Consider the following 21,183-nt stretch of genomic DNA (forward strand, 5'->3'; position numbering starts at 1 on the left):
GAATGGGTAATGAAGAAAAACTTTAATACAACAGCAAATGTACAACGTTTCGACAAGGTTTTGTCATCATCAGGTACCTTGTCTTGTCTAATATTACTTATTTCATTTCTACGAACGACGTTGTTATGAATGTTTATAGTATAACAGATATTTTCGTAAATAATTCCGGTTTTATGCACATGTATTAAGTCTACCAATCATCACTATCAAACTGTGGTGAGATAATTAAAATAGTTTTTTTTTCAATTAAAATTTAAAATATCGAGTTTGTATATCTAATTATTTTCAATTTAAGAATTCAATCATATGTTTTTTTTCGTAGAATTCCTCGTTACCATCCCACAAAAAAGAAAAAATGCGCTCCACATTTTGGGACCGTGGGTGTGTTACAAGAGTGACGGTCAAATTCCACTATTGTATTAGAGCAGCCTACGAGTTAGCTGTGGGTGATGTTGACTAGCTGCTTTTCTACAAGTTTATAACTTCCAAATTTGGGACAGCTAGCGCAGGTAGAGCTAATGTAGCTCTGCGCGAAATTCATCAACAATTTTCTAGAACTACAACTTTTCGACGTAACCAGTCTGCAGTTTTCAGTAACTTTATTATAAACTCAAGGTGAACACAAAAATAAAAATTGGAATAATATTAGAAAAATATGTAATATTAAGTTAATAACTAGGTACAGAGTAATTTAATATATTTTACCAAGCTTGGAATTTTTGTAACAAATTTTGGTTTATATTTCTAAATTGTTCAACACAAACAATCATTATCTTAGTGTGGTACTATATGCTTAGTTACTCATAGTACATATTAGTTAGATACGTAAATGTGTCTTTTTGGAGTTGTGCCGGTACTGATAATTGTTTTATTCTTCCATACACGATGTTTATTTGTTCATAAATATCTCTATATGATTTTTTGTCCTATTAAGTTTTTCATTTTATTATCAGCTGATATTTGGTGACTGATCTTTTATAACATGTGAACTTTTGATTTTATGATCATATTTCTTTAGATGCAGAATCTGTTCTTGTTCTTTCTAGGGCATGAAACTTTTGTTTCGTGAATGTCACTATATTGGTGATTCAGTTTGATATGTGAAGTTTTGATATTACCTTTATATCTGTGTAGATGAAAGATCCACGTTTTGACACAGTAAGTTTCTATATGCCAAAATTGTCGTTGTATTGATGGTCCTCCGGTGGGTCAGTAGTAAGTTTACAGACTTAAGACGCTAAAGTCCGGGGTTTCAGTCTTCGTGGTGAACTAAGTGCAGACAGCCCATTGTGTAGCTTTGCGCTAATGGTGAAAAATAACTGTACTGATGACTGATTTTACTTGGGAGCAGATAATTGATTTTGAGGATTTTTGTGTTGTTGTTGTTGTCTAATATATTTTTAACATATAACGTGTTTATTTTACGGTTGTTCATTTAAATAAACGATTCATTTAATAGTTATGTATAATTTATTATATATTATGTGATCAAATCAACCACTCTGACCAAAACATAATCTTTGTTATGCAGCATTTAGATTTCATTTTAGTGAAAACTTAGCTAATAGTTTATTTGCTCGTTCAAGTCACTCTTAATCTTACCAACTTAAAAAATAAACTTTCACGGTATTATCAAAAGTTTGCAGTATTAAATCATGACTTTCCCGCCCTCTATTCTTGCTGTATTATCACTGTGACATTAGAAGGGGGGGAAGAAGGCGTCAGTGTTTCTCTTCTCTTACTTCTAAGCGGAATTCAATATTAAGAACAAGTTGTGACGACGGTCCGCCGACGGGGCGATTGACCTCGTTTTCACGATGCAGGTATATAAGAAGCTTTCTGGGCCAGCGATGCTTTGTCATCCAAGTGCTAGAGGGGCAAGCCCGTCGAGCACAAACTATAAGGCAACTGTTTATACAAGAAACTACAAACAGTTCTCCAGACGTTTCTGAAGGGAAAGGTATGATTGTACTTGCTATTTAATAAAACATGTAGATTTCAGTTGACTTGGAAAACTCTGTTTACTGTATTTTATTTATTTTTGTCTAGGTTTTGAATAGCTGAACTGTGATAGTAAATTGGTGTATATTAGTTCCAAAATATGCAAAAATAAAATAATTACAGCATTTTGTGATGAAAACGAGAAAAACCTTAAACCCAAGGGTTGTTGGAAGGAGAGCCTTCTTTTTGTGGGAGTAAATTAGTAAAACAAAATTATAGTTCCAAGTATAATTTTGCCAAATTATTATTTTGTGAGAAATTGTGTTCAAATAAATTAATAAAATTAAATTATTTTAATTTTCAAAACTTGTCGATCAATGGACTCAATATATAAACTCAAAGCTAGTTTCTAAGTTTTCGAATGGCTATTCTGGTGAATTAGTAGACAGCGCTGAGTTGTATATTTATCGAAATCTTTGTAAACTTTTTATGACAATGGAGATCAAAGATCAAGCTTTTTGCATGAACTTTGCATGAAGTAACAGTTCGAATTGCAAGGACTTTTGTATATTTTTGATTATTTCAATACGTTTGTATTTGTTTGGAGTTAAGCACAAAGCTACATAATGGGTTATATGTGCTCTGCCCACCACGGGTATCGAAACCTGGTTTCTAGCGTTGTAAGTCCGCAGACATCCCGCTGTGCCACTGGGTGGCTATTTGAATAAGGAAGTGTAACAACTATAAAGCTCAGGCTGTAATCATCTTACGATTCTGTGCATATGATACACATACATGAGATATGTGTGATATTAAACATATACCCGGTATTGTGTACCGCGCAATAACTTAAAAGAAAAAATCAAGAAATTGAGTAAAAGAAGGAGATATTTTGCTTTGGCCAATGTTAGTAATATATTTCATTAAATAGTGATGTCGATATGCTATTTTCATTATATAATTATTCGACTCTTTTGTGCAGAAGAGGACAAAACTTTCTAATACTTTCATTTCCGTTGTGGATGAGCGAATTTGTTTGTGAAAAGTTAACAGAAGAGGGTGCGGATCTTTCAAGAGAACTGGAGTGATTCAATAGATGTATGTTCCAGAAAGTGAACATATTTCGTTTCACTCTTATGAAGTGATTCAATGGATGTATGTTCCAGAAAGTGAACATATTTCGTTTCACTGTTATGAAGTGATTCAATAGATGTATGTTCCAGAAAGTGAACATTTCGTTTCACTCTTAAAGTTATTGAACGTATAATACAATATAGATTTATTTTATATTTAGTTAACAAAGATAGCGGAAATTACCCCTTTAAATATGAACTGTAGCACCCCAAAAATGTATGGTAGTGAGAAGTTAATTAAAATTAATACCTTTGTTCTCTTTCATACACAAAGTGTGTTTGATGCAAGGTGAACAAAACTAGTTATTTCTAGCTGTATATCTACATAGCTTCAAACACTGTCTTCCTAAGAAGTAATACAAAGTTATTGGTCTAACACCGATATATGAATGATTAGATTCTTTTCTTAAAGGCATTATTTATAAAGCATTTCTTATATAACATACGGACAGTAAAAAACTATTTGGTCCTTAAAAGTTATTCTTGCACACCTTCCCATTTAAACTCTCCCTTTAGTTTTTAGGAAATCATCGATTCCACCTTTTTTTAACTCGTGTAAAGTGTCAGTGTCCACTACTACTGTCGCAACTCATTTCGTAAACCAATAACTCCGTTACAAAATTAAAACTGTCTTAACTGAAACTTAGCATGTCATTTCCAAATCTTAAACTTGTGTCCTTTTGTTTTCAGAATATAGCACAAAGGAATCAGAGACTTTGTAAACTTTTCTTAAGGATATTTTATCCTGTTTCTATAAGATAACCCTTCCGTCCCCGGGTCTTTTTTAGCAGCCCTCCTCTGAACCATTTCCAAGAAGTTACTATCCTTTCTTATACAAGGAGACGAAAATTGTCCACAATACTCTAATTGAGGTCTAACTGTTTTTGTTTTGTTTTTGTATAGAGAGATAGTTACTCTTTGTGACTTGTAATTAATATGTCTATATTTACACCCTCAAATTCTATTACTACAAGCAACAGAAACCGCTTCGATGGCTTCGGTGACTTATCTATGCCAAGATCTTTTTCAGTCACGTTGTTGAGCGTGTTTCCACGTATACTACACTTGTGATCGAAATTATAACCCAAGCTCGTTACTTTGTACTTACTATAAATAACGGTCGTTTCCAAATATTTGTCCACCTCACCAATTGATGCAAGTCATTCTGTAATACCTCAACATACTCAATACAGTAAAAATAGCCATGAGTTTGGATAGCATTATCTATAAGCGATCTAGTCTGGCTAATGATAGCTTGCCTGCTATAATTTGAAACTACAGTATTTAGCTGGTTAAATGAGATTGAATAAGTTCTTATATGTTTTATGTTTCACTGTATAATATTTTTAGCGATATCTATATATTCAGAGAGTCATAAAGGAAAATATTACGCTAAACACAAACATTATACTCTATTGAATGTTTTGTCGTTAATAAGGTCTTTACGACCTCAATATCTATAGGGACATGTGCAGAGTATTTAGACCGCTCCATGTACACATTTTTAAAGTAAGTTATAAAAACTTCAACATAATATCACATCCTAATCTGACATGAACAAAAACTTTAACATAATATCACATCCTAATCTGACATGAACAAAAAATTTAACATAATATCACATACTGATCTGACATGAACAAAAAATTTAACATAATATCACATACTGATCTGACATGAACAAAAACTTTATAACATAATATCACATACTGATCTGACACGAACAAAAACTTTATAACATAATATCACATACTGATCTGACATGAACAAAAACTTTAACATAATATCACATACTGATCTGACATGAACAAAAACTTTATAACATAATATCACATACTGATCTGACACGAACAAAAACTTTATAACATAATATCACATACTGATCTGACATGAACAAAAACTTTATAACATAATATCACATACTGATCTGACATGAACCTTATAATAATCGATGATCATTATGGAATTACATGACATTTGAGTGAGATATTTATGTTTGCTTCCATGAAACTAATACATGATGTAAATTCGGTCATTGTGAATAAGTTTGATTCGGATGACTTGCAGATCACGTAAGAGAAGAGTGCCTAAGCTAATAATATTTTTAGTTAATATTTATGAAAGTTCTTGTGTTTTTAATAAACTTCCGAAAGATTTGTTGTGACATTGTCTGATTAACTGGATAATAGCCTATCGCACTGTAAGCTATCAACACGTGATTGCTTATCTGAAACAATTGATTCATCTTTTTTTTTTTCTATTTTAATGAAATATATTTTCTTAATATTCCAGATGGAGTGGAAGAAAACAATTTTGTTGTCTACTTTGTTGCTACAATACATCATCTTTGTCAAGTCTGAAAGCGGTAAGATATTGAATATCAATAATAAGAAACTAAAAGCCTTCTACAAGTCTGTTCAAATAAGTAGCCATAAGTATTATCTGAAGAAGTGTATTTACATATCTACATTTGTGTATCATTTCTGAACCAAAATCTATAAAGGGGCTTCCACATAAATACATCTAGAACGCAAATGATATGATAAATCAATGAATGCTATCAGACTTTTAACTTGCAAATGACTAGCATTTCCAGACTTCTTGATATACATATTTTCTAAATGATGATCCACATTAAAAAAATATATATTTCGATGAAGGACAACAGTATTTTCTGATTACTAGATTAACTGTACCTGAAATGGGATTGGACGTAGCCAATCTTTGTTACCTTGTTGGAATTTTGATCTGACGATCCATCATAGTTCGCGTTCCATTGCCACAAGATCGCGCTCAGAACCGCGTATGCGTTATAAGAGTGACAGTCAAATCTCAATATACGATTTAGTAGCCCAAGAGTTGTCGGCAGATGCTGTTGACTAGCTGCCTTCCCTCTAGTTTATCAATTCAAAATTAGGAATGGTTAGTGCTGATAAATCTCGTGTGGGTTTGTGCGAATATCTGAAACAAACAAACAAGTACTTGAAACGAGAAATACAACTTAAAACGTACAGAATTGTGTTCAACATTTTTATATAGCATGATACACTGGTTGGATTTGGCAATTTAACGTCATAGCTAATTAGACATTGTCGTTAAACCTCGATGTCAGGTAAGTATAGTACAGACCTTCGTGTAAGTTGCTGATACATATTACTCGAGGTGGAAAATCTCTACGGTTATAATCGTACGTCGTAAAACGCTGTTACACCTTTCTAATTTACGATTCAATTGCAACATCATACTGTATTTTATATATAAAATTTACAGTTTGCGGAATCAAAAATTATACTGATTTTACTGTTTCTATCTTTCTGCTATACTCATTTTTGTAAACAATAAATAAAGTTAAATGATGTTTTTTTAGGATATTTTCTGGATGTAGTTACTTGACAATAAAGCATTGTATAAAAAAATTACTACATTTCGTAAGTACAATTTCAAAAATTTGTAGTTTTAATTTATTGCAATAAAAATTACATCCAGTATTAGAAAAAATGAGAGTTATAATTTGTTCTCTGCCAGTGTTTCACCAATAAACTTTGTGTCCTTTTTAGCTCATGTTACTACTGAGGTGATGAATAGGTACTCGGCTTGTATGTATTACTTCATTATCATGATAACTGTCGCTTTTCCCCACTTTCTTATGGCTGTGTTGGGAGAGATACACACTGTTACTTGCAATTGAAATTTGAACAATACTTCTGGCGCTTCTCAGGATAAGAGAAAAGTGTAACAATATTCAGGAAATGAAGTTCAGAATATACTATATTAAAATAACTAACTATAATTGATCTTTCTAAACACACCCTACAGAAATCGGCTGAATGAGCTCGTCCATGGTATTATATTAACAAGGAAGAAACTTTATTCTTGAGCTAAGAATGTATAGAACCAATTCTTAGGTAACAACTCTGCATGACTTTTGACTAAAGCGGTATTCAAGGTTGAGGACCCACGCCTTCAGTGAGTGGATTGACCCTGTATCTTACATCCTGTTAAAAGCGGGTCAGTAGGTTCAGAAACATTCAATTAGACACGCCACGACGATTCTCAATGCTAGCCCTGATCCAAGTAGACATCAATTTGGGTCATTACTCCCTCAGCAGAAGCAAAGTCGGTAAACAAAACAGAAGACAGATAGCACCAGTACTAGGTTTCTTCACAACAGCTGCACCTTAAACTGTTTTTCTTTTTCTACTTCTTTGTACTAGTAAGAGAAGTATTTTAAAGTTTACAGCTGACGATATGGTTCAGGTATTATGCACTTGGATACTATAAGCTAACCAGTTGTGGCGGGTAATCTTTATTATGATTAGTGCTAACTTGGTAGCGTTTCAAAACATTATTGAGAAACAACGTTAGTGTTTCCACTTGACGTTGCAGAATAGATGAGTCTTGTTTCTTTTTTGTGTATTCTTTCTCGAGTTTCCTGCTTGAATTTATTTTTTATTATAGTTTTTTTTACTAAAAATCAACGTTACAGTAATAATATTTTGCTTCCACTTATTTCACACCAAAATTAAATATTTGAATAAAGTCAAACCAGACTGCAATTAGTTTCTTAAATGTATTATAAACACACACATACATATATATATATATATATACCTAACTTATTGACTTAGTTATTTTATTTTATTTTCAAGTATATATGTGTGTGTGTGTGTGCGTGCGTATATAATATTAAGTTATTATTCTGTTTCTACACAGATTTGGAGGAAAATGTAAAATCATTATCTGATTTACCAGGTTGGAACTGGGAAACTTCAAACCAAAAAACGCCAGTGGACAAAGAAGTGAGTGGGTTGGATTCTGAAGCAGAAGACAGAAACCAGAGCACTTTAATAGAACCATCCACCACACCTAGCGATTCCACCACACAAAAGCTTAGCAGTCCCTCTTTAGTAAATGACACTTTATTTCCGTTACTTGTCGAAAACTCGAACATCAATGAATCTTTTAGTAACGGTACAAGGAATACAGTCGGTAGAAGTGCACGTGTTCTTGATTTTGATGACTTACCCACAAACGATGGTAGTAAGCGGGAAGGAAGAATTCTCAATAACAAAAAGGGATTAAGTATCCAAGGTTTCATCCCTATTGTGTCTATTGGCGACGATGAGTTTACAGAAAAGAATTATGAAAAAAAATCTGAGTACCAGAGCTTTAATAATCCTTACCCCAGCGGTACAGATACTTACATTAATGTAAACACCCAGTCCGATAAGGGATCGTATGATTCTTCAATTCCTTCATACCAAGATTATAAAGAATCAACTAGATTTCCATTGAAAAACGGTTATCATTTAGGCCAAAAAGTTGAAACCTCCAGTTCTAAACCAAATCCATACCAAACAAATTATTTCTCAAGTCAGTCTAATTCTTTTTCGCCCCAATCTCAAGTCCCCTACGTTGATAATTCTTATCCACCAGTGCCCGTTTATCAATCCTCTGCAGATTATTCACCAAGTTCTAACGTAGAAGGATCAAGCTTTTTATCGTCCAAAAATACCTACCAATCTTCTTTACAGCATCCTTCAACTTCCATTGGACAACAAGGATATAAAAACCAAGCATCACAGTCCACTAAATATTCGCACTTGGATAATTCTGGATTTCAACTGAACAGCGATGAACGATACTCCATCAAAAATTATCCCAATATCAACCGACCTCCTAAGAGTATTGATGGCAGCCAAGAGAAATATAATGGTGCGGCGTCCGACTATGGAAAACAATCCCTTGCTAAACAGAACTGTGTTTGTGTACCATTTTATCTTTGTCGTAATGGTTATATAGCGAATTATGATGGAGCTCGTTCAGAAAACCAAGCACAACTTATTGATGAAAGAAGCAAATTTTCTGGTAAAAATTTAAATCTTACTGAGTTGGCTGCACCTGAGAAAGATTTTGAAAAAACCGAAGAAAAAAACAAAAAAAGAGCAGCAAGGTCTACAGTAAATGAGGTAAACGAAATAACTAGTCTCTTCCAGTAGCTTAATGTAAATATCTAAAGTATGTTTGTTTGCTTTAGAACGAACCGCGAAGAATCAGACCCCGGACTTTAGCTTTGTAAGTTCGTAAACTTATCGCTGTCCCACTAGTAGACGAAATATCTAAAGAAAAAAACAGTTTCTAGCATTAATATAAAACTTATTAAGACAGAAACAACGGTGGTGAATAAGCTTTAAGTTGAAGTTAATTTTCTGGTGCAGTGCATAATTTGAATGAAAATAATATTAATTTGGTATGTATGTTAGTTATGCCTAAATATAACATATAACATTTTATTTGTAAGCAAAATTACAAACTACACTGTTTTATTTTCTTTTAACTTAGACGTATACGCCTGCTTATGCTGACGATATCATGTCCCGTTTCGTTCCTTTCTTCAATCGAGATGGTTGTGGTCTGCTGAGGACTTGTTGTCAAGTCTTACCATCAGTTGTTCCAGGAAGCACCATTCCATCAATACACCAAGGAGCTCTTGGTTCACAGATTATCCAGCAGCAAATCGAATCCTATCCTGGTGGTGCTGTACAAGGTTATCCAGGTACTGGTCAGGGTTTCCTCGGACAAGGTCTTACTCAGCATGTTCCTCAAGGCAGTTTTGACCTCTCGTCCCTCTCTGGATTCGACGAATCACAGTTCCAAGCATTTCTTCAGGGTCAACAGATTCCTCCTGGAGCTCTAACTGGTGGTAGTTATCCAGGTTCCGTTTTACCACCAAACTCCCTGCCAGATAGCTCTAATATCCAGAATCGCCCCATTCCTAACTTGCCATCCATCGCTGTTCCAGGTGTCACCCACCCTCAAGGCTTACCGTTTCCTCCTGGTGGAAAACCTGGATATCAACTTCCTAATCCCATTGCCCCTCCTGGAACATATTCTACTTGTGGAAAGAGAAATGCTTTTGGTATCCAGGGTCGTGTCCAGAATCTGCAATATCACGATGACTCTGCAGAATTTGGAGAATTTCCCTGGCAGGTAATTTGTTTAGTTAAAGTAACTTATTGAAACAAACAAGACATTTCTCCTCGTACGAAATCCAACTGATAAACTGAGTCGAACTAAGAAAAACAAGGGAATACTGGACAAAGTGACTCTGTCGTATATTCTATGAGACTAAACAACAGTATAGTTAGAGTCTGCATTTTAAAACATAGAAATCATTAGAAAAGGCTAACAATAAAATAGATTAGGATAAAAATTTGAAATTAAATTTTTTTTCGCTAATCCGCCTATCACTTATTATATGTATTTTTAAGTGATCTAAGCAAACTCTATTTCAATAATTTGTAACATTTAAGAAGTATTGTAAACCTAATTTATGTATTATTCCCAAGTTATTGAAACATGTTGTTCACCACCAGGTGGCTATATTGAGAAAAATTGGACCCAAAGACAGCTTGTATGCATGTGGAGGCGCGTTGATAGATAGCAGATGGGTAGTTACCGCAGCCCACTGTCTTAAAAAGTAAGTTAATTAAGAAGAATGTAGAATGTATTTTTATGTTAACTATCATTTCAGGTAACACAAATACAATATTGATGTATTATGTGTTCTTTCGTGAAATCCTGGTAATAAAGTTATAAAAGTAATTTAAACCACAATGTTTCAGATAAGACCCATGTGTTGCTTCAAATAGTTATTTTCCAGCTACAAAAGCAGATTAAAGAATTTAACATTATTTCTTGAAGTTAAGAAGATACACCATCCAAACTGTACTTATTTATTCGGCTTAACAAACATGTATTTATAACCTACTAACATATTTTTACTGTTCCGTTCTAGCAAAACACATAAATTAATACTGGATATCCACCTTCAATATAAACTTCTATTTTCAAATTCGGGATCCTTGAAAATTCCCTAATCTCTGCCTTTATTTGATATATTTAAGCTTTGTCACAGGTTTAACATTTAATTGTTATGTTATAGGTTTCAGGCTGGTGATCTTAAAATACGACTTGGTGAATGGGATGTTAACAGAGACGATGAGTTTTATCCATACATAGAAAAATATATCTTAGAGGTTCACGTTCACCCTCGGTTTATCTCTGGAAACCTGAAAAACGACATTGCCTTGCTTTTGTTAGACGGTCCCGTGAACATAAACTCTCCTCACATCGCTCCAGCTTGTCTCCCAGATCTTCATGACCGTTTTGATGGCCAACGATGTTGGGTTAGTGGATGGGGAAAGGATGCTTTTGGTAAGAAATGATATGCATAGACACAAGTATACAAATGTCTTTTTTTCTTCCTTAGAGACTTTAAATCGTTTAGTGAAACAATTCACTCCAAAAACTATTTCATTGCATAACTTTAGGTATCGTTAAAACTATCTTTATGTTTGATTCCTTATACTGAGATTTTGGTTAATGTTAAAAAAGATAAATTGTAATAGAATGGCTTTACTGTTTGATTTATTTTATGAATTAGATGCTGCTCCTAAAATGTTAAACTACAACATTGTCGTTGTTGTTTTCAGGAAACAACGGAAAATATCAAAACGTGTTGAGAAAGGTTGATATGCCTATCATAGGATTCAAAGACTGTGAAGCAAGACTTCAACACACGAGACTTGGTCGTGCTTATCGACTTTATCCGGGATTCTTATGTGCTGGAGGAGAACCCGGCAAAGATGCTTGTGAGGTAAAAACTATAAATAAGTTTAAAAAAAAGGGTCATTACAAAATATAAGTTTAAACATAAAATAGCGACAGAAGAATGAATTACATGCATAACTCCATTCAACATGGAATATTTAAAATAAATTAGAACTAAAAAAGGGAAATGACTACTCGAAATAAATATGAAGAATTATATTTTTCTTAATATTGCCTTTAATGATATAGAATTTTGACAATTAATTATATATATATATATATATGTTTTTCTTTTCTTTTCAGGGTGATGGAGGGAGCCCTCTAGTGTGTGAAAATCAAAATGGATTGTGGAAAGTTGTTGGCTTGGTGTCATGGGGAATTGGATGTGGTCAACCTGGAGTACCTGGAATCTACGTTAATGTTGGTCATTACAGGCCTTGGATAGATAGTTTTATCAATCGTTATGGTTAAAGTTATTAGAAAACTAAGGTGACTTTATGGAACATTTCATTCTTACCATTAAATTAACACTTTTCATTAAACTGACTTTATAATTATAATAAACTGTTTTATAATTTCTATTGAAAACAAACTTTATACACTATGAAAATTACCCATTTACATACAAATACAAGTAATAAGTAATCATCTTTTAGTTTTTAACCATCACCTTTTAAAAAACTATATAGTATTTACTTCTTTGTTTTAATTCATTGACATTCTTGTTATTCTATTGTATTTTAAAGTGTATGTTTTTTAATTGTCTCGACTTTAAAAAAATCAGTTATGAATTTTTGCGATCTATGTTATTTGTATAGTGTACGTAAAACGAGTCTTTGCTAAAATACAAATGTGGTAGATCAATCACATCAATCTTCTTTTAAGACACTTGCATGTTTCTCAATACAAACAAAATTTACAATTATTTAGAAAAGCAATGTTGGTCTTATGGTCTAAATTACGATGTGGCTCTAGGGCTCATTTATAATATACTAGAATTATGCGTTAGTCTTAGGATAGTAATAAAAATAATATAAGAAATAATAAGTTTGCTGTTACCTTTAGCAATTCAATTAGGTCTACCAGTTGCTACGAAAGTCATAAATAGTTGTTATTATTTATATAAAACAAACTTAAAATGTGATTTTAATCAGATATTTTAGTCACGTCTATATATGAACCAGTCGGATTCAGTATGTTCATTTTTTTGGTCACCTCTTAACCCAATGTTCAAAGAAGGTTAACATTTTTGGTCACCTTTTAACCCAACGTTCGAAGAAGGTTAACGTTTTTGTTCACCTCTTAACTCAATGTTTGAAGAAGGTTAACGTTTTTGGGTACAGTGATTTGTGATTTATTTTTATCATTCCTGTAACGAATGATTGGTAGGCTCGTGGCTGGTCCAATAATACTGTCTTTGCAAAACATCTTTTTTCATTTATAAGTACGCACTATGTGCACAGTTATATAACATATCGCTGTTCATATATATTCCAGAAATATGTCAAATTATTTGCATATTTTAATCTATGTTTGACTTAGAATTTAAGACTATAAACGTATGCTTTTCGTGTGTTTTTCTTGTAACGACTTTATCTAAATTGAAAACATTTTGAGGCGAAGTGTGTCTTTTTGGCAATATTTTGGTAATCAATTTCTTTTAAGATTGTCTAAGAAATATGCCCTAGACAGTTACAGCCAATGCATAAAACTTGATGAGGTTTTGTGACATCTTTTATTCCTTCAGTATATATATGTTTTTTATTTATAGTTTTATTTATTGCTTGTCATGTAATGTTTCCTCAGAAATAAAATGTTTTTTGATATGAAAATGTATCTAAAAATCAATCGACTGTGTTTATAAGTAGTTTATTTAAAGAAATACACCAAAAATTACATTAACCTTTCCGACTACTTCAAAAAACTGTATTTGCATGTTTACATATAGCATTCACAATATTGGTAAGATCGTGTTCTATCTGACATTTTTTAGTCGTTGTGAGATGAATGTATTGTTAATGTCCGGTATAAATTCTTTCCGAGGAACTCAGCGATACAAGTCATTTCTTAATTAAAACTAGTTTATTCTTTCTTGATACAACTTTTAAATACACAGATTTTCCACAGTCACTTTAAATTTAACAATCTTTATAACACACGCTATAAATCACAGTGATCCACACACTTTACTTAAGGTGCCTACTGTTCGCTTGACACAGTTATCTATCTCTTCAATCTATCTGAATATATATCGCTGGCTTTCTTTGCCAGGTTTATATACTAAAAAAAAGAGGGCATATAGCAAACACTGGGACATTCGCGGGGTTCCTCGATAAGTCATGATCCTTCTAGAAACTCCAGCTTGCATGCTCCCAGCGTCGCGTGACTTCCGCTGTCGTAACAATATTTTTGAGGTATTAAAAGTGAAATAAAAATACATAAGTATCAGATTTAGTTCTGGTATGTTTACTTGTGTGAGGTCACGAAACTTGTAGCTCACTCAACACTGACTCTGTTACTGGATTTAATTAATGTAACATTACATTTTGCTTACACTAGTTCACTTTCCTTAACTCATAAAATGTTTAAGCCCTGGTAAACTTGAGGTCCCATAACACTAAAATTCGAGGTCCAATCCCTGCAGTGGGTATAGCGCAGATAGCATATTATGCAGCTATGAATTTACAATAAATATTTAGCATTTTATAGACATACCGAAATAAGAAGTTTAAGAGTAGACAGGAGGTGAGAAATAAACTTAAAAAAAAAAGTACAAACTATGAATTTTCCTAAATATTTTTATCCTTAAAACCTGGAAAAAAGAAAATGATTTATGATCCTGTATTTAAACTTCAGCTATTTTGATTCACTATTGCTCAGAAGAAGAGAAATATCTTAGTAACATGTTCCACCAAACAAAATCGGTAAATGCTGTGCTACAAAGAAACGAGTTGGCTTTTACATGAAAACTTCCATGGACACTCTACTGAGAGTAAAATTATTACATAAAAAGAGAAGATACAGATAAACTCCTTGTGTAATTTTATGATAGACGACTTATACAGGAGAACTACTTATTTTAAAATTTGTTTCCAAATACAGTGAAACCCCGATTTTACGCGCCCCGATTTAAAGCGAATTCGGATATAACGCGATGGGTCATTAACTCTTTCGACACGGGCTCGGTTCATGGGATCGGCCTCGTAACCATAACCTCATTATAGTTTACATACTAATAACTTTTAATACTTTAAGTGTATCTGTTGACTACGAATGCCCAACATATGAGCACTTGACGGACGCCAAGATCGTCCGTAACGTAACTATAGCACCGACGGAGGCAAGTGTACCGGTTCTCGAGCCACAAGAAGAGGATAATGAAGAGCCTCCATCACCACTACCAAAAGTGTCTGAAGCCATTGAACACCTCGAGGCTAGCCTCCGTTGGCTGAAGACTCAGGAGGTGGACCACATAAAAGTCCTCCAACTCAGAAGCATTCTAGATTTCGCTCGCAGCCAGAGACATGCTACGTTCAAGCAAGGAACACTCGATCAGTTTTTTAAGAAATAAACTGCAAATGATGATTGCTAATATTCTTGAATGCTTTTACTTGTTGTTTTATTTATCAAAAAGCCTACTAAAAATAATTTGTGTTTTAATTTCTACTGTAAAACAACGATTCATTCGCAACATTCTTTAATTCAGAAGTAATTTACTTGCCAGAAAGGGAACGTGTAAGAAAAACTGGTCAAAGAGGGCGAAAATAGAGGTGTTTTAGGATGTTAGTTCAACATTGGGTCAGTTTGAACAGTGATTTTCTTGAACCCCGATTTAGCGCGACCCCGCTTGTTTCGCGATTACATTTTATGGACCTCAGCGATTGCGTTATAACAGGGCTACACTGTTACAGATATTTTTGAAAATAAATACAAAGATCTCCTTATCAAGGAATAATATGTTTTATGTACCTTAACAAAGCATGAATAGGGCAATTCTTCTGCGTGGAAGACGCTAATAATATATTGATTTGCTTTTTCTGAAATACAGGTTAAACTTTATAATTTATGTTGATTGTTATTAAGAACAAAGCTATACGATGGGCTATCTGTAGTGTGCCCACAGAGGATATCGAAACCTGTTTTTTAGTGTTGACAATTTGCAGAATTACCGCTGAGCTGCTGGGGAGCACCCTCCACCGGTCTTTTTATTTCTCAGAGTACGCAATTTTAGCTGTATTGAAAAACAAACCTATATATATATATAAAGGCCTTGATGACTCTTATTTATGGACGAAAACCAGATCCAATAAAAGCTGGATGTATGATATTAACCTGATATAAATTCATTTCTTTAATGCATAATGCGACTCTGACTGGTTAGGCATAATCTGTTTGATCAGTAATTTGTGAAACATAACATCAAGACTGACATTAATTTTAAAGATTTAAATTAGTATCGAACAAATAAATAGTTTTTCTTTATTTGTTAAACTATTTTCTTAACCAAAACGTGAACTACAGTGAAGAAAAGATGACCTAAAAGACGCCTAATCTATCATTTTGTTCCTAAAGTATATTTGATTTTTGGAGTGAATATAGGACTTTACATTTAAACCAAACTCCTTTTTCTACTAAAATGACGCTTTAATTTTGCTTAAAACACCAATCTATTTTACGTATTGCTATGATTCTCAATAATTTTTGAGATCAGTGAAATTCGTAACTGGATAAAAATTGTATTGAGAAATTCAAATTAGGACGTTTATAATTCTGGTTTATTTTCTGTTATTAATAAAGCTTCTTTGTACCTCCTCCTTAAATAATTACTGTCAGTAGTTTAAATTTATAAACGCTGTTTTTCTTTTGACAGACCATGTTCGTCCAGAAAATGTTTTGTCAAGGATCTTCTATCTTTATCCTTTCCGTCACATGTTTGTTACTGTAGTTAAATTCGTCCACCTGTTTCTCGGATATTCTCTTTCTCCTTTTTTTTTGTCAAATTTCACATGTGCTAAGATAAATAGCATTTTTTCTTGGCGAGCACTCCAAGACCAACTTTTGAAAGCTATGCACTTTTCATTGAGTTTTTAGAACAAAGCCACATTGGGCTATCTGCTGGTCCACCGTGGGAAATCGAATCCAGGATTTTAGCACTGTAAGTCCGTAAACTTACCGCTGTCCCACCGGGGGATACTTTTCATTGGTGCACGATTATTTTTTGTAGATTAAAAGCTGGTTTTCTCTAATGTTTTTAAAGAGTCTTCATCCGTTTTTCGACAGTGTTTCTTGGCGATTGAGCTACTAAAGTATATATATCGTATATTATACGTGCTAATAAAGTAGATCCTAAATGCAATTTTAGTGCAGATACTTAGTTTTACTTCTATTCGTCTAAAATTATACACTCTGTTTCTGTTACGTTTTCAATTATCCAATGGTATTGCCAACTTAGCTGTCGATATAACCGTTCTTATTTAAAAATATTCCAAATTCTGCTCTTCTCTTGAGTTAGAAGATGGTAGTGCTATAAACTTTCTCATTTTGGTCTAACTAGGTTATGTTTGCTGCTCTTTTCACTTGTTCTACGTTGTGAAAGTTGCAAGAAAATGAACATTAGCATTAGTTTGCTCTAATCTTTATTTCTGATCCAGAAATCTGTAACGTTAATTTAAGGAATATAAAATATTATTAAGTGTGGAATATTTTGGAGTGAAATTCAGCCGAAAAGTATATTTCTTTAAGGAAAATATGGAAGTTTTTGAAATTATGTAAGTCACAGTAAGATACTAAAACAATTTCAGCAATCAAGAGTTTGTGGTTGTATTACAGAAGCTCAGCATGTTATAGTGAAAATATTTTAGACCCACACTGCGTGATTATAGTCCATGTAGCCACGCCAGTCATGCTCTATCTGACGACTGGCATCTTGACAATAGTCTAACAGTAAGGTTTCTATTGCAAAAAACCTCCGTCGTAAAGATATCATGTCAAATTCGCGATTTGAACACCTCTTTATGCTCTGAGTGTATGAATATGTTGTATCAAAAAGGGCTGTTACATACTTTTCCCAAAAGTGATACATTTTTGGTGGTATCACACTAGCTACAAAACGCCAAGCAATGTTAAAATGAAGTTTTAATACATGTCATTCCATCTCGACTTTATATCGGCTGTGACTGTCGCATGACTTGTTGACTTACATATCTAAAATCATTTTAACATAGCGTACCCAACCCTCTGTATTAATATGAATATTGTTTTTTGTTTTAGGAAAAGGGTTAGAGATCTCTTCCATATATTCACAAAAGCATTTTATTTGTACGAGAAAACTTCCTATAAAGTTAAGCTATCCTCTACGGTTTCAGAAATTTTCGATTTTCTCAGTAAAAAGGTTATAGTAATAAGTAAACTAAAATCAAAACATATATATTTGTAAGTTTTCTTTTCCAAACTTCCGACGGTATTTCAATACGAAATGGTTAAAAAGAGTGGCAGGTGGAAAATGCTCACCTGAACTTTCTTACCGTTTGTATTATTTTCATTGAGAGAAGACAATAATTTTAACTTTTACAACCTTCTTCTGTGATGCTTTGTTCACCGTTCATTTGCTAGTATTGTATTTTTTTTACACATTGTGATCAAACGTTTTTTTAGTACTTAATTTCATGAAAAACCAAGTTTTTCTTGAAGTTTCAACGACATACAGCCTAAAGGTGTCAAAAGCAGTAGGTAAAAGTCTATAAACATGTCCAAAAACCTCGTAAATACGATTAATATTTTAGATTGTTCTTTCGTTTCGAGTTTGATTAAAAATGGTCTATTAAACATGTTGATATTGCATACCGATAATTCAGCTCTCGGATGTAATTCCCACAGATTAGGTTATTACATAATGTGGACATATGACAGGTAGCTTAGCCGGACGACCAGTAACTTTACTCTAACCGTCGTATTCTGACATAAGGACAATTTTCACTAATAGATAACTGCTTGCTTTTTCAATTTATTAAAAATATTATTATTATAAAAGTATTATTAAAAATGAATGCATCATCTTAATATATCTACATCTTGAACAATGGCATTATTCTTAACGCAAAGTTAGATTTAGTTCTGGTAATTTTGAAACTATCATCGTTGCATCTTGAACTTCATGCTAAGATATCTGTATTTGAACAGTAAACTAAAGAAGCACATTTCAGATCCTCATTTCTTCAAAGCTACGAATGACAAAATATACCTCGAAGTGGTTTGCATAACAGCACTGTGTGGATATAAAAGAAAAAAGTCAATCTATTATTATAATGATGTTGCATATAAATATGTATATGTATATGTGTGTGTAATTATGTATTTATTTATTATACTCACTTTCAAGCTAGGTATAGTACTCGGTTTCTGTTACTGTCAATTTTCTTCCTTTAAATGTCATCGACATTATGTAAACATTGAAGTAAAACCCACGAGAACGTGTTCAATATCCCTCTGAACTGAATGTATTTATTGATAAGCCTTTAGAAAGTGAAAAACATTTTGTTTTATTGTATTTTTTACAAACAATATATAGACAATGTATCATTGCCAACAGAGTGAACCATCTATCATAAGATTATAAAACGTTTCTTTTGCTATGCAAATGAATTAAAATAAATTTAGAAAACTGAATTCTGCGTTTCTTGAGTATTGGTTCTAACTTATGCTTGATTTCGGCAAACCATTCAGTGAATCAAGTCACACTTGGATAAAATATTCTGACAGTTTTTATATATTCTTTTTATAGAGAAAACAATTTTCTTAATATTTTGATATTGTAAATTAGTAGCACCAATGCTGTACATTTAATAAAACATGATCTGTTGAAAGAATAGTATCAGTTTACCGAAATACCCCGTATCACATGTGTTTCATCCTGTAAATACTTTTCAATGGAAAAATCTTTAAATGTGAAGAGAAAAAAAATCAAAACTGAGAGCTAACAGAGCACCTTTATAGCTGACGAGTTAGAGTTCAATGGTTTTAGCTTCTTGATTGTCAAAATATTCTTTATTCTCACATCTTGTTCGTTGTTGTAACTGAAACTTATGACAAAGCTGATAAAAAACTTTGCCATAATAAATACAGTTGCAACAACGAACAAGATGTGAGAATAAAGGAGACTTCGACAATCATGAAACTAAAACCAGCATTTCAGAGAGTAACTTAATATTTGTATTTTTGTATTTCGTATTATATATATACACTTATATAGAATTTTTATACCTTCAATCGTTCATTGCCCCGTAATACATATGACACATGATATGTTGTTTGACACTTAAGGTAAACTACTTTTAACATTCAATTTTGGTTTCAGCTTTCGACTCATAGAGTTTCTTTAACAAATAGATCTTATTCATTATCGCACTGCAAAGAATCTTGAAGTTCACATCACTCGCACTTTTGTAACACTTTGTGTCCAGGTGTTTGTAAATACTTGAATAATTATTTTATACATTGGTCTAAATGACATATAGTCTAGTCAACATAATTTCGTGACAACGAGAACACATCTAAGGACAGACCACATTTGAAAGCTATAATCTGTCAGTTCTAATCTTTGATTTTTAAAACATCAACACTTAAGACAAAAGCTATCTTTACCCATGGTTAAGTAATATAAAGTGACAGTTTTGGAATATCAAATTTCACCTTCTTAGGGTTGTTTAGCCAATTAAATTGTTTCTAACAATACCAAAATACCACAATGGCAACGCATTGGTTTAATTTCATTATAAACTACTAGCTGGAGTACCCGTCGGTTGAACGGGTGAAATAAAAACTCATTTGTAACAAAGGATAGGAAATTGTGCTTCTATTTATTTATTTTTTTTAGCATAATAAACATTAAAAGTACATAAAGGTGCCAATACTGAAAGGAAAGACATGCTGTTTCAAGAATTCTAACAATGGTGGTTACATAGTTCATTCTAATGTTGAGAGATAGTCAACATGGGTAGTTTTTCTAAAATTTTATATGTGAAATTAGATGGAGAGTATTCTGTATCAAGTTAGGTGCCGATTGATCAAGAAATTTAAAAACGTATAAGGAAAATACACACACACACACATATATTGATATATTAAATTTCTTTAATGACGCCACTTTTTCTATTTTTTTTCATTTAAGGAAATGCCTTTGTATTTTTTCTTTGTTTGTGTCACCCAGTGGGTCAGCGATAAACTTACAAGCTTATAACGCTCAAATCCGGGGTTCGATTCTAGCGGTAGCTTATTGTGTAGATTTTCAGTAAAAACGAATGAACAAACACAATTTTTGTTTGATCTTATCATAATCTAATTCTTGAAACGTATTCCCATCTAGTAATGCACCAGGAACTTTCTTTTCCTGATATTTTCAGCTTAGAATAGCAATGCAATTGCCTATATTTGGTGTAACGAATTTATTATTATATATTTATTTTAATATCAACGTTTATATTTTAGTTTATATTTTAAA

At 32.8% G+C, this 21,183-nt stretch overlaps 1 protein-coding gene across 1 annotated transcript; it reads left to right on the forward strand.

Moving 5' to 3' along the window:
* Positions 1–9,477: 9,477 nt before the first annotated feature.
* Positions 9,478–12,210, forward strand: LOC106460554 (serine protease 42-like). The gene is made up of 6 exons (XM_022387657.1): positions 9,478–9,486; positions 9,576–10,064; positions 10,451–10,554; positions 11,020–11,291; positions 11,570–11,733; positions 11,991–12,210. Exons 1-6 carry the CDS (start codon positions 9,478–9,480, stop codon positions 12,156–12,158), a joined length of 1,206 nt encoding a protein of 401 aa, XP_022243365.1. The 3' UTR covers positions 12,159–12,210.
* Positions 12,211–21,183: the final 8,973 nt, after the last annotated feature.

Source organism: Limulus polyphemus, unplaced genomic scaffold, assembly GCF_000517525.1.
Source record: "Limulus polyphemus unplaced genomic scaffold, Limulus_polyphemus-2.1.2 Scaffold34, whole genome shotgun sequence".
Lineage (NCBI taxonomy): Eukaryota > Metazoa > Arthropoda > Merostomata > Xiphosura > Limulidae > Limulus > Limulus polyphemus.